The 12638-nt window shown below is 47.1% G+C and overlaps 1 protein-coding gene across 14 annotated transcripts in view; it reads right to left on the bottom strand.

Annotated features, from left to right (window-relative positions):
* Positions 1-12638, bottom strand: part of CUX1 (cut like homeobox 1) — a 467346-nt gene that overhangs the window by 159473 nt on the left and 295235 nt on the right. For all 14 annotated transcript variants that reach the window (XM_024249255.3, XM_024249252.3, XM_063725468.1 and 11 more), the window contains exon 8: positions 9904-9970. In XM_024249255.3, coding sequence (XP_024105023.1) covers positions 9904-9970 — 67 coding nt within the window. The remainder of the gene's footprint in view (positions 1-9903; positions 9971-12638) is intronic.

The following is a 12638-nucleotide window of genomic DNA, read 5'->3' as shown; positions in this document are numbered from 1 at the left end:
GAGCCATGATTTGCTAAGCCTGTGGTGTACAGAGTGTGGGATAAAGTCCCTCTTTTGAGGTAGTTTTCAGTCAACACTTAAAAAATGGGGCCAGACACGGTGGCTTACGCCTGTAATCCCAGCACTTTAGAAGGCCGAGGTGGGCAGATCACCTGAGGTCAGGAGATCGAGACCAGCCTGGCCAACATGGCGATACCCCGTCTCTACTAAAAATACGAAAATTAGCTGGGCATGGTGCCCTGTGCCTGTAGTCCCAGATACTTGGGAGGCTGAGACATAAAAATCGCTTGAACCCTGGAGGCGGAGGCTGCAGTGAGCTGAGATCATGCCACTGCACTCCAGCCTGGGCAACAGAGGGAGACTCTGTCTCAAAAAAAAAAAAAAAAAAAAAAAAAGAAAATTTCTACTAACCAATTTTACAATATATCGGCATTAACTATAGTCACTGTCTAATACATCTCTCAAACTTATTCCTCCTGTTTACCTATAAATATGTATCATTTAACCAACCTCTCCTCACCCCCTGGTAACTACCATTCTTCTTAACTTTTATGTGATCAACCTTTTACATGAGTGAGATCTTGTGGTATTCGTCTTTCTGTGCTTGGTGCATTTCACTTAATGTAACACCCCCCAGATGAATCCATGTTATTGTTGCAAATGGCAGGATTTCCTTTTGTAAGGCTCCATCGTATTCCGCTGTGGATCTACACCACATTTTCTTCATCCATTCATCTGAAGCTGGGCGCATAGGTCACTTCCCCACATAGGCTGCTGTGTGAATAGTGCTGTGATAAATGTGTGAGTGCAGGCATGCCTGCAACACAGCCATTTCCTTTCTTTGGATAAATACCCAGCAGTGACATTGCTGGATTGCAGCCTGCATTTGGCACTGCTATGAAGGCTGCAGAAACGTCCATTATCCGCCCTGACCCCCACAATTCTGGGATGCAGGAAGGGGTGTGTCATGACACCCCCATTTCACAGATCACCATATGTGCTACGATCTATACACTGTATTCACTCAACCGTCCGTTACCCATTTCCTTCACATATACACTGTGAAATCCCTAGGCTTACCTTAACAGTGAATCAGAAAAACTTTAAGGATCTCTTAAATAGGTAAAATCTGTAGGAATGCACGCCAAACCCAGGTGACAGTCTGTGAATAATGATTTTCTCTACCCTCTCAAAGGATGCTGGATGAATATGATTGCTTTATTGGCCAGGCGCGGTGGCTCATGCCTGTAATCCTACACTTTGGGAGGCCGAGATGCGTGGATCACTTGAGCTCAGGAGTTCGAGACCAGCTTAGGTAAAATGGTGAAACCCCGTCTCTACTAAAAATACAAAAATTATCCAGGTGTGGTGGTACCCACCTGTGATACCAGCTACTTGGGTGGCTGAGGTGGGAAAATCGTTTCAAACCAGGAGGTGGAGGTTATAGTGAGCCAAGATCGCATCACTGTACTCCAGCCTGGGTGACAGAGTGAGACCCTGTCTCAAAATAAACAAATAAAAGCAGTAGGACTGGTTGCGAGACTGTATGATAATTTTTTTTTTTTTTTGAGACAGAGTCTCGCTCTGTCACCCAGGCTGGAGTGCAGTGGCGCAATCTCGGCTCACTGCAAGCTCTGCCTCCCAGGTTCACGCCATTCCTGCCTCAGCCTCCCGAGTAGCTGGGACTATAAGCGCGCGCCACCACACCCGGCTCATTTTTTGTATTTTTAGTAGAGACGGGGTTTCACCATGTTAGCCAGGATGGTCTCGATCTCCTGACCTCGTGATTCGCCCGCCTCGGCCTCCCAAAGTGCTGGGATTATAGGCGTGAGCCACCGTGCCCGGCCGATAAAAATTTTTAAAAAACTGATTGCATGTTTATATTCACAAACATGTTTATATAAATGGACACATGCACAGTGCCTGTTTTTTTTTATTTTTTTATTTTTGAGACAGAGTCTCACTCTATTGCCCAGGCTGGAGTGCAGTGGCACCATCTCGGCTCACTGCAACCTCTATCTCCTAAGTTCAAGCAATTATCCTACCTTAACCTCCCATGTAGCTGGGATTACAGGCATGCGCCACCACACCCGGCTAATTTTTGTATTTTTAGTAGAGACGGGGTTTCACCATGTTGGCTGGTCTGGTCTTGAACTTCTGACCTCAGGTGATCCACCCGTCTCGGCCTCCCAGAGTTCTGGGATTACAGGTGTGAGCCACCGTGCCCAGCTGCCTCTCTATTTATGTGTATGTGTTTTTGCGTACAGAGGGTGTGAGCCTGTGTGTGTGCATGTGATGTCTGTAAGCCCCCTCCCACCCTGTCTTTATCGTTCCAGCACCTGACACCACACCTACCACGGTAAAGCAGGCCTTCCCTAAACATCAATGAAGGAGAGGAGTAAAGTTTGGCAATTCTCACTGATGCTTTGCAATAGGCATGTCTATTACATGTCAATTACAATTCCTAGCCATGTCTGGGGTCCACAGACCAGGCAAAGAATCTTCAGCGCTCAGAGGAATTTCTACCTGGACTTGGAACTACGAAGCCACCCCCTTGTTTTTGTCTAGTCCCCAGCCTGAGGAGACACCAGGTCATGGTTGTACTATTCAGAGGGGGCCAAGACAGCTGGTGTTAATACAAAAGACAAGGAAAATCCTTCAGGGCTCACCCAGGCATCAATTTTTAGGTGTGGAGCAAAATACTTGTACAGAGATGAAAAAAATCCAAAGAATTCTACAAAATCCACAAGTGCTTTTGGAGATAAGACATAGGAAGGAAAAAAAAAAAGGCCATTGGTTTTTCCCTGCAAGTCTGATTTAGTGCTCTCTAAGGTTTAAGGGACAGGAGGTTCTTTATTCAAGTCCATACTCTGAAAACCATAAAAGTGGCTGCTTCTCTATTTTTAGGGAAATTAATCCAACCAGGGTAATTACAGCAACTCGTACTGGAAACTGATGACTCATCAAAAAGACAGGAAATAGAAAATTTTACATTCTTAAAGGTATAGCAGACAGATTCTATTTTCAGGATGCTTAAGTTGTCCCTTTCCAATTCAATCAGGGGATGCAATATTTGTCTAAATATGATGGTCAAGACAGTTGGGTGATTCTCAGGTTTAGTCAACCGGGCTCTACCTGGCCCCAGTTCCGTGAGTCTTTCATGCAGAATTATTGTTCAAAAAGGGAAAAATCAATCTGCTATGGTAAATACAACAGGGGCTTGTGAGGCTGGGAAAGGCTGAACCCCCCAGGAACGCCTGCCTTCACCTGGCTAGCCCTCACCTTTGCTGCTTGATTACAAAGCTGGCACCAGAAAGGGGCTTTGAAGACCACCATGGTCTCAAGCAAAGAGCAGTGGAATTTGAGCCTAAAGGACCAGGTCCGGGGCCTGACTGCGTGTTCCTGGGACTGCTTCCTCATCCATGCAATGAGCACAATAAAAGCTGCCCCAACGACTTCAGGAAAGGGCAAGCAAGATAACACTCAGGAAATCATTGTGAAATAGTCCAGAAGAGTACGTAAACAAAGTATCCATCCCAGCTGCTCATGCCTGTCATCCGAACACTTCAGGAGGCCAAGGCGGGCAGATCACTTGAGTCTGGGAGTTCGAGACCAGCCTGGCCAACATGGCGAAACATCGTCTCTACTAAAAATACAAAAATTAGCTGGGTGTGGTGGCAGATGCCTGCAATTCCAGTTACTTGGGAGACTGAGGCAGGAGAATCGCTTGAACCCGGGAGGCGGAGGATGCAGTAAGCCAAGATCGTGCCACTGCACTCCAGCCTGGGCAATAGAGTGAGACTCAGTCTCAAAAAGAAACAATAAAAAAAAAAACAAAACAAAAAACAAAAAAACAAAAATTAGCCAGGCATGGTGGCACAAGCCTGTAATCCCAGCTCCTCCAGCAGCCGAGGCAGAAGAATCACTTGAACCCAGGAGGTGGAGGTTGCAGTGAGCCATGATCGCACCACTGCACTCCAGCCTGAATAACTGAGAGAGACTCTGTCTCAAAAAAATGAAAAATAAAATAAAAAGAAAGTATCCATCCCATCCACGTTCGCCATGCAGAGAGTTGTGTCCTGAACTGCTGGTATGCTCCTCCCCTCCTTTAAAAAATTATTATTATTATTGTTAGATATGGGCTCTCGTTCTGTCACCCAGTCTGGAGTAGAGTGATGCAATCATAGCTTACTACAGGCTGGAATTTCCAGGCTCAAGCGAACCTTCCAACTCAGCCTCCCAAGTAAATGGAACTAAAGGCACACCACCATGCCCAGCTAATTTTTGTATTTTTTGGTAGAGGTGGGGTCTCACTATGTTGCCCAGGCTGGTCTTGGGCTCAAGTGATCCTCCCACCTCAGTCTCCCAGAGTGCTGGGATGACAGGCGTGAGCCACCGTGCCCAGCCTCCTCCCCTTTTCAAATTCTGTCTTATGTCCTCTTTTGGGACCTGGAGTTCTCTATCCCTCCAAAGAAGTGTAGAGGCTCCCCAATGCTGAGTTAGCTACGGGAAAGTTTTCTGCTATTTCAGAGCACGTTGTATTTTGTGATAAAGTGCTGGTTATATACACATTATAAAGAAAATACTCTAAAATTAACCCAAGTGAAGTTCCTCGTAAATGTCTCTTTTGTAACCGTACTATGTAAGTATGTGTATATACAATGTCGTTCTTTGAAAAAAGCATATAGGCTAGGAATACAACATGAGTAACCTTAAGAAATATGAATTTTACTGGCAGGAAAGGTTTGGGAGGTGCAAATTCTCCTAAGACTAATGTTAGCTATAAAAAATGTAGTATTTCAGTGTGATTCAATATTTTCTTTCATCAAGGCTCAGTGCCTCGGCCCACGAGTGGGGAGGAATGCAAGAAGCTGACTGTGTGTATTGCAGCTGGAACTCCTTTTCCAATCCAGATTCATGGGGACAGGGCATAGGATCGTGGACTTCAGCAAAAATGGGAATTCCTGCAATTCTGCCCGGAACACTAGCCGCTTGGCTGGGAGGGTGACATTCCTGCTGGAGGGTGCAGTAGCAACCCAAACCCAAGATCAAGTAAGTGAACAGCTGCAGGAGACGGATGCAGGAACTTGGGACAGTGAGGGATGCCCAGGCCTCTCTCTGGGCCGGCTGCTGCTGCGTGATTCCAGGGATCTGCCACCTCCACGGCCATCCATCCCAAGGAATTGTTTAGATGTTAAAATCCACACCATGTTCCTTTGCTAGAGTCTCCAAGGTTAAGACTATTAGGGTGGTAAATCTCCATTTGCTAAGAGAAGCGGGAAGATCTGTACACAGGGTGACCATCTGAGAAGGAGCTATGTTTTTAACTAAAGAAGAAAGAATGTGAGGCATATGCCTGTAATCCCAGCACTTTGTGAGGCTAAGGCGGGAGGATCACCTGAGGCCAGGAGTTTGAGACCACTCTGGGCAACACAGTGAGACCCTGACACTAAAAAAAATTTCAAAAAAGAAAAAAAGGGCAGAAATAATTCATTTATTTAACCCAGAAATGGTTATAATCGGAAACCTTGCAATCCTCTTACACAACAACTGTTTTGGCAAAGCCCCCATGTTCCAACAAATATTAAACTGTGCTTGCCATTTGTCTAAGGAATCTTGCATTAATAAACATGAAGAAGAACACTTTTACCTCCCACTCTCAACGACAGGACAAAACAAAGACCAGCTGTATTCATCAATGGGCCCTTGTTCTGCACATAAAGGCTAATTACATTTTGCTTCAAGCCTACACATGGAAAACTTTACTGCCGTTGTCTCTGCCACAGTCAGCCCGTGCTGTCCCAGCTGACGCATGGCGATGACTGCTCACGATAAACTGGGGTCTCAGAGCAGCCTCGGTGCCACAGACCTGCGGGCTTCTCTCCAAAACAGGGGAGAGGGATGGGTACCCTGTGACATCTCCCCACGACAGACAGGCAACATGGGCCCAGTCCATCGTGGTGATGCGGTGAAGGTCAATTTCCTCCAAGGCCGTTAATTTCAGAAACGCCTACCACGCCCTGCTCTGAGCTTGCTGGGAATAGCTTCTATCTGTTGACAGCTTAGCCTCAGACTCTCACCATGCCAGGTGCTGTACACACATATCCCATTCCTCTTCAAAACCACCCAGCATGCCGGGTGCAGTGGCTCACGCCTGTAATCCCAGCACTTTGGGAGGCTAAGGCAGGCAGATCATGAGGTCAGGAGATCAAGACCATCCTGGCTAACATGGTGAAACCCCGTCTCTACTAAAAATACAAAAATTAGCTGGATGTGGTGGCGCACACCTGTAATCCCAGCTACTTGGGAGGCTGAGGCAGGAGAATCGCTTGAACCCAGGAGGCGGAGGTTGTAGTGAGCCGAGATTGCACCACTGCACTCCAGCCTAGACGACAGAGCAAGATTCCATCTCAAAACAAAACAAAACAACAACAACAACAACAACAAAAACCACCCAGTGACTTGACTTCTGGTATGCCCATTATACAGGTCAGAAAGGGAGGTGGACAGCTCATAGCTCATTCAGGGTCTTGCAGAGAACTGGCAGTGGACCCTAGTGAATCACTCCCAAGTCAGTCTTTCTCCAAAACCCATCTTCCTTCATGCCTCTCCAGTTCCCGTCAACAAATATTTAAGAATCCCTCCTTTTTTTTTTTTAGACAGGGTCTTGCTCTGTCACCCAGGTCGCAGTGCAGTGGTATAATCTAGGCTCACTACAGCCTCGACCTCCTGGGCTCAAGCGATCCTCCCACTTCAGCCCTATATGTAGCCGGGACTACAGTTAGGAGCTACTACGCTGGGATAATTTTTGTATTTTTGTAGAGACGTGGTTTCGTCATGTTGCCCAGGCTGATCTTGAACTCCTGGGCTCAAGTGAGCCGCCCGCCTCAGCCTCCCAAAGTGCTGGGGTTACAGGTGTGAGCCACCGTGCCTGGCCCTAAGAATCCCTCCTTCAAAAGAGGGAAAATAAATTGTTTTTGAAATGCTGTAAGACCATATGTGAAAAGATTTGCCCCCAAGGGGCTTATATTCACAAACATGAATAAAAACGTGTCTGGTCTAATAAAATATGTGTAGGTTGGACTTGAAGCAGATGGAATAGTGACAAATCTGTCCTGGAAAATAAAAGGGGAGGGAAAGGCAGTGGGGGAGGTCTCAGAATGAGCCCATGGCCTCCAAAGTTAAAAGAAAGTAGCCAAGATCCAATTCTCTCAGGCCATTCTCTGCATTTTTGGGGGATGACTTACTCCGGGAACTATTACAGTACGTGGTTAGTCCTAGGCTGCCTTTGTCAGTGTCCAGACCGTTTCTGATGTGGGAAATGCCCTGCCAGCCTGTGCCCATCCTGCCACAGGCAAATCGTTCAAAACCTCTGGCAGGTCCTCCCCAAGACAGGCTTCACCAGCCTTGCATCTTCACAAACCTCTGCAAACCCTGACTTGACTCATCTTCCAATCCCGAATCCCATACACCCTCTTTAGGAAGGCTTGCTTGACAGTTCTTTCCCTGCGCTCCCCTGGTGCCAGGGATGTACTATGCCCTTCCCCAGCTGCCCTGGCTGGTGGGAGGAGAGAGGGGACCAGGTAAGGGGTTCCTGGCGCTGCCCTGGGTCCCTCTCCCCTCCCCAAGGCCACGGCTCCCCTCGAGGGGGCCCTCACCTTCAGGCTCTAGCTACCTTTCCCCCCTCTGGCTCATTCAAACCCAGGCGTGGAAACTCTGCCGGTACTATGAGCCTAGGAACTGCATCTCTGCAAATAGGCCCAATACTGACCGTTTTTTTTTTGTGATGGAGTCTGGCTCTGTAGTCCAGGCTGGGGTGCAGTGGTGCTATCTCGGCTCATTGCAATCTCTGCCTCCCGAGTTCAAGCGATTCTCCTGCCTCAGCCACCTCAGTAGCTGGGGTTACAGGTGCACGCCACCATACCCAGCTGATTTTTATATTTTTAGTAGAGACGGGGTTTTGCCATGTTGGCCAGGCTGGTCTCGAACACCTGACCTTAGGTGATCCACCTGCCTCGGCCTCCCAAAGTGCTGGGATTACAGGCGTGAGCCACTGCACCCTGCCAAACTCTCTTCTGACAATCCCAATGGGAGTGCCCTGCCTGCCACCTGCAGGCTCCCTGTCTGACCTGCTGACAGTCAGCGCCCCGTCCCCTTGATTGCAGCACTGGGCATGCTGGATTGCAATGGCCCGTCTCCCCATGGAGCCATAAAAGTCTCAGAATTTGCACAGGGCAAGGCACAGAGGAAGCCTCTGTGAACATCTGTTGAATCAATGAATGAATCTATTATCTCTGAGCCGTGCCTATCATGTAACCGAGTGAGTCTCTTTCCCTTCGTGCACACCACACCCCTCGGCCTGGCTCACCACCGGGGAGCCAAGAATGTTTCTTACTTCAGAGGGCAGGTGGGGCGCACCCCAAGAGAGCCATTGACCTCTCAGCTACAGTCCTGAGACAGGGCTAATTTTTACGTGAAGGACAATCAGCCCCTGACATGTTTTTTAAAACTAAAAAAATGTTTTTAAAAATTTTTTAGGGGCAGGGTCTTGCTCTGTTGCCCAGCCTGGAGTGCAGTGGTACGATCACAGCTCACTGCAGCCTCAACTCCTGGGTTCACGTGATCCTCCCACCTCAGGCTCCCAAGTAGCTGGGACTACAGGTGCACACCACCATGCCCGGTGAAATATACTAATTTTTAAAAATCAGATTTCATGAGAAAAACAACTTACTCAGTGCAAGTAAGTAAGTTGCTTAATCAGGTCCAAGCAGAAGTAATTGAGAGAAGACTAGCTGATCTAGTGGTGATGTTTTAGTCTTTGTAAGTTTCATACTCATGATCAGAATCCGTTCTGACCACTAGGCTGGGAAGCTGTGCTCTCGAGGTCTCGGGCTACTAAACGACCCAGAGCAAAGGGCCAAGAACCCCATACAGCATCCTGAAAGCAACAGACCCAGCAGCACCTCAAAGCCCAAGGTCACGTGAGATGGGGCAGAGGGACAGTAAGTGCCAGCACCCCATACAGAGCTGGAGCCTGGCAGGACAGCGGCGCCATTCAGAAGCACCCATCTTCTTGCCGATGCCCACGGAGGCACTGTGTGAGCTGAGTGCAGGGACCTTTGTTACTGGAACAGGGAAACCCGAGAGACATGGCAGTAAGCACGCATGTGTGTTTCAATGGAAGATGGGAAGAGCGTTCCAGAACAGGAAAAAGGGGTTCAAACTCTAGCCTGGCATTGCCCCCCGAGAATTTGGTAGAGGAGGCCATGGCTAGGAGCAATTTCTGCCATTTCTTCATCTTTTCATGATTTATGTCAATTATTATTTCTTCCTTGCTGGTGTCCTGCATGAAAGATGGGCTGGTAAAAAGTACACTTGTAGTGGACACCTCTAATTTCCTTTGGACAAGAGCTGGGTAGGAACTTGGCCTTTTGTGACTCTGCCTGCCCAAATCTGTGTCTATCCGTATATCCACACCTAGCGTTGTTAGGTGTGACATGACCCCTACGCCTGCGTGGGAATGTGCTTATTCTGGGGCAGGCCTTCCTAAAGGGCCCTGGGAGAAATGAAGAACTGTGGCCCAGGGAAAAAGACATGTGATTTACCCAGACTCAACTCCATACAAAAAATGTCCCATGTGTCACATCTTATATAAACTAACTCCCAAATTTTCATGGCAGAAGGCATAGCAGTGACCAGCCATCACAACAAAGAAGGAAGTTTGTTGGAAGGATTACCCAGTGAGTGCTAGAACGTGCATTGAACCGATGCGAGTAACTCATGGGAAAGACACTGTGTCCCTGCAGCAGCATGGAGGTCAAGAACCTTCTCGATCCTGCCCTACTCAAGCAAAATCAGGTGAGAAATGCGTTCAGATAAGGGAGGCCAAGCAGAGAGACTTACTTTGCAGTAGTTTCTTCATCGTATTTGGTTTTCAGGTCAAATAATTCTGTTCGAGTTTTTTCCAGGGCTGAAAGGCAAAGAATTACTAACTATTTAAATGAAATTTTAAAAGAATGCATACACAGGTAATCTATTCTCATTTCAAAAGAGGCAAAGATTTCTGTGAAGAGCAAGGTGCATGGAAAAATAAAGATTAAAGAAACACAAAAGAGGCCAAGATGATGAAAATATAAAAAATGGAATAGGAAATCCCCTTTCATTTCTGCCTCATCTAATCCCAAGCACCTACAAAGACAGAACCAATGTTAATAGTTTCCTCCCTCCCTCCCTTCCTTTCTTCTTTCCCACTCTCCCTTCCTTCTTTCTTTCCCTTCCATTCTTAAGAGACAAGTTTTCTCACTCTGTCACCCAGGCTGGAGTACAATGGCACAATCACAGCTTACTGCATCCTTGAACTCCTGGGCTCAAGCCACCCTCTTGCCTCAGCCTCCCAAGTAGCTGGGACTACCGGTGCAAGCCACTACGCTTGGCTAATATTTTAAAACACTGTTGTAGAGACAGGGTTTTGCTGTGTTGCCCAGGCTGGTCTGGAACTCCTGGCCTGAAGTCATCCTCCCATCTTGGCCTCCCAAAGGGCTGGGATTACAGGTGTGGCCCACTGTACCTGGATGATTTCATGTTTTAAGGTGTATTTTATTATTTCTGGCTGGGTGAGGTGGCTCACACTTTGGGAGGCTGAGACGGGCAGATCACCTGAGGTCAGGAGTTTGAGACCAGCCTGGCCAACATGGCGAAACTCTGTCTCTACTAAAAATACAAAAATTAGCCAAGCGTGGTGGCACATAGCCTGTAATCCCGGCTACTTGGGAGGATAAGGCAGGAGAATCGCTTGAACCCTGGAGATGCAGGTTGCAGTGAGCCGAGATCATGCCACTGCACTCCAGGCCTGGGTGACAGAGCGAGACTCATTTCAAAAAAGTATAACAAAATAAAAGAAAGTGTATTTTATATTAAGAAAAAATTTTCCATACATAATTGCATGTATATATGTGTGTGTATATATCTTTTTTAATTTTCTACCCCCATAAATGGGACGGTATGAATATTTCTTGAGACTAGCCCTTTTCCCTGGGCAGTATGGTATGGGAGTCCTTCCACATGTGGACGCAGGCAGTGGCAATAACCTTCAGTTCTCTCATCAGGATACCTGGAAGTGAAGCTGCTGGCTGAACAGGTTGGGCACTGGAGCTTTACATAAATGCCACCCAGCTGGCCTCCCAAGAGGCTCCTTCCATGCCCATCCATTCCATAAGTGCCACTTCACCCTCACCAACACTGGATGTTTCAACAATTTTTGACAAGTCTTTGTCAGGCCAGAATTGCTATATTGTTTTTAAAGGCCAGGTGCAGTAGCCCACACCTGTGATCCCCCAGCATTTTGGGACGCTGAAGTGGGAGGATCACTGGAGGCCAGAACTTCAAGACCAGCCTGGGCAACACAGTGAGACTCCATGTCCATAAAAGAAATAATGAAAAAAAAAAAATTAGCCACGTGTGGTGGTGTGTGCCTGCAGTCCCAGCTACTTGGGAGGCTGAGGCAGGAGGATCACTTCAGCCCAGGAGTTTGAGGCTGCAATCAGCTATGATTGTATCACTGCTCGCTCTCCAACCTGAGCAACAGAGAGAGACCATGTCTCTAAAACGAAATAAAAAATTAGGCCAGGTGCAGTGGCTCACGTCTGTAATCCTAGCACTTTGGGAGGCCGAGGCAGGTGGATCACTTGAGGTCAGGAGTTCGAGACCAGCCTGGCCAACATGGCAAAACCTCGTAAAAATACAAAAATTAGCCAGGCATGGTGGTGTGCACCAGTAATGCCAGCTACTCGGGAGGCTGAGGCAGGAAAATCACTTGAACCTGGGGCAGGAGAATCACTTGAACCCGGGGGGCAGAGGTTGCAGTGAGCCGAGATCGTGCCACTTCACCCCAGCCTGGGCAACAGAGCGAGACTCTGTCTCAAAAATAAATAAATAAATAATTAAAAAATGCTGTCAGTCTGACAGGCAAAACAGTCTTTCACTAATTGAATCTGCATCTCCCCGACTGTAAAAAAAACTTTGCATTTTTTCATATGTGTAGTTTCCATTTGCATTTCTTCTGTGAACTGACTGTTCATATCCCTTGCTTATTGTTTGACTGCACTGCTTCTCTCCTTTAACGGACTGATTGGCAGCCTTTACATTTTTTAATTATCCATTTGTCAAATTTGTTGTGATTATCTTCTCCCACTCTCGTCATTTGTGTTTTAAGTTGAATTATGACTTCTGATGTCTGTCTACATTTAAATAATCTGCTCAGTTCTGGGTCATCAAAAAAAATAATAAAAATTTAAAAATACATTTAAATGAAATACATAGTGATGCTTCTCTTTCAGAAATAAAAAAGAAAGGCTGGGTGTGGTGGCTCACTTGAACTCAGGAGATTGAGACCGGACTGGCCAATGTGGTGAAACCTCATCTCTACTAAAAATACAAAAATTAGGCGGGTATTATGGCGGGCATCTGTAATCCGAGCTACTGGGGAGGCTGAGGTGGGAGGATGGCTTGAGCCCACGGAGGTTAAGGTTGCAGTGACCTGAGATCACACCAATGCCACCCCAGCCTGGGTGACAGAGCAAGACCCTGTCTCAAAAAAACAAAAACAAAACAAAACAAAACAAAACAAGAAATAGAGAGAG

Source organism: Pongo abelii, chromosome 6, assembly GCF_028885655.2.
Source record: "Pongo abelii isolate AG06213 chromosome 6, NHGRI_mPonAbe1-v2.0_pri, whole genome shotgun sequence".
Lineage (NCBI taxonomy): Eukaryota > Metazoa > Chordata > Mammalia > Primates > Hominidae > Pongo > Pongo abelii.
The sequence above is the reverse complement of the archived record's forward strand: the minus strand, read 5'-3'. Positions and strand labels throughout refer to the sequence as shown.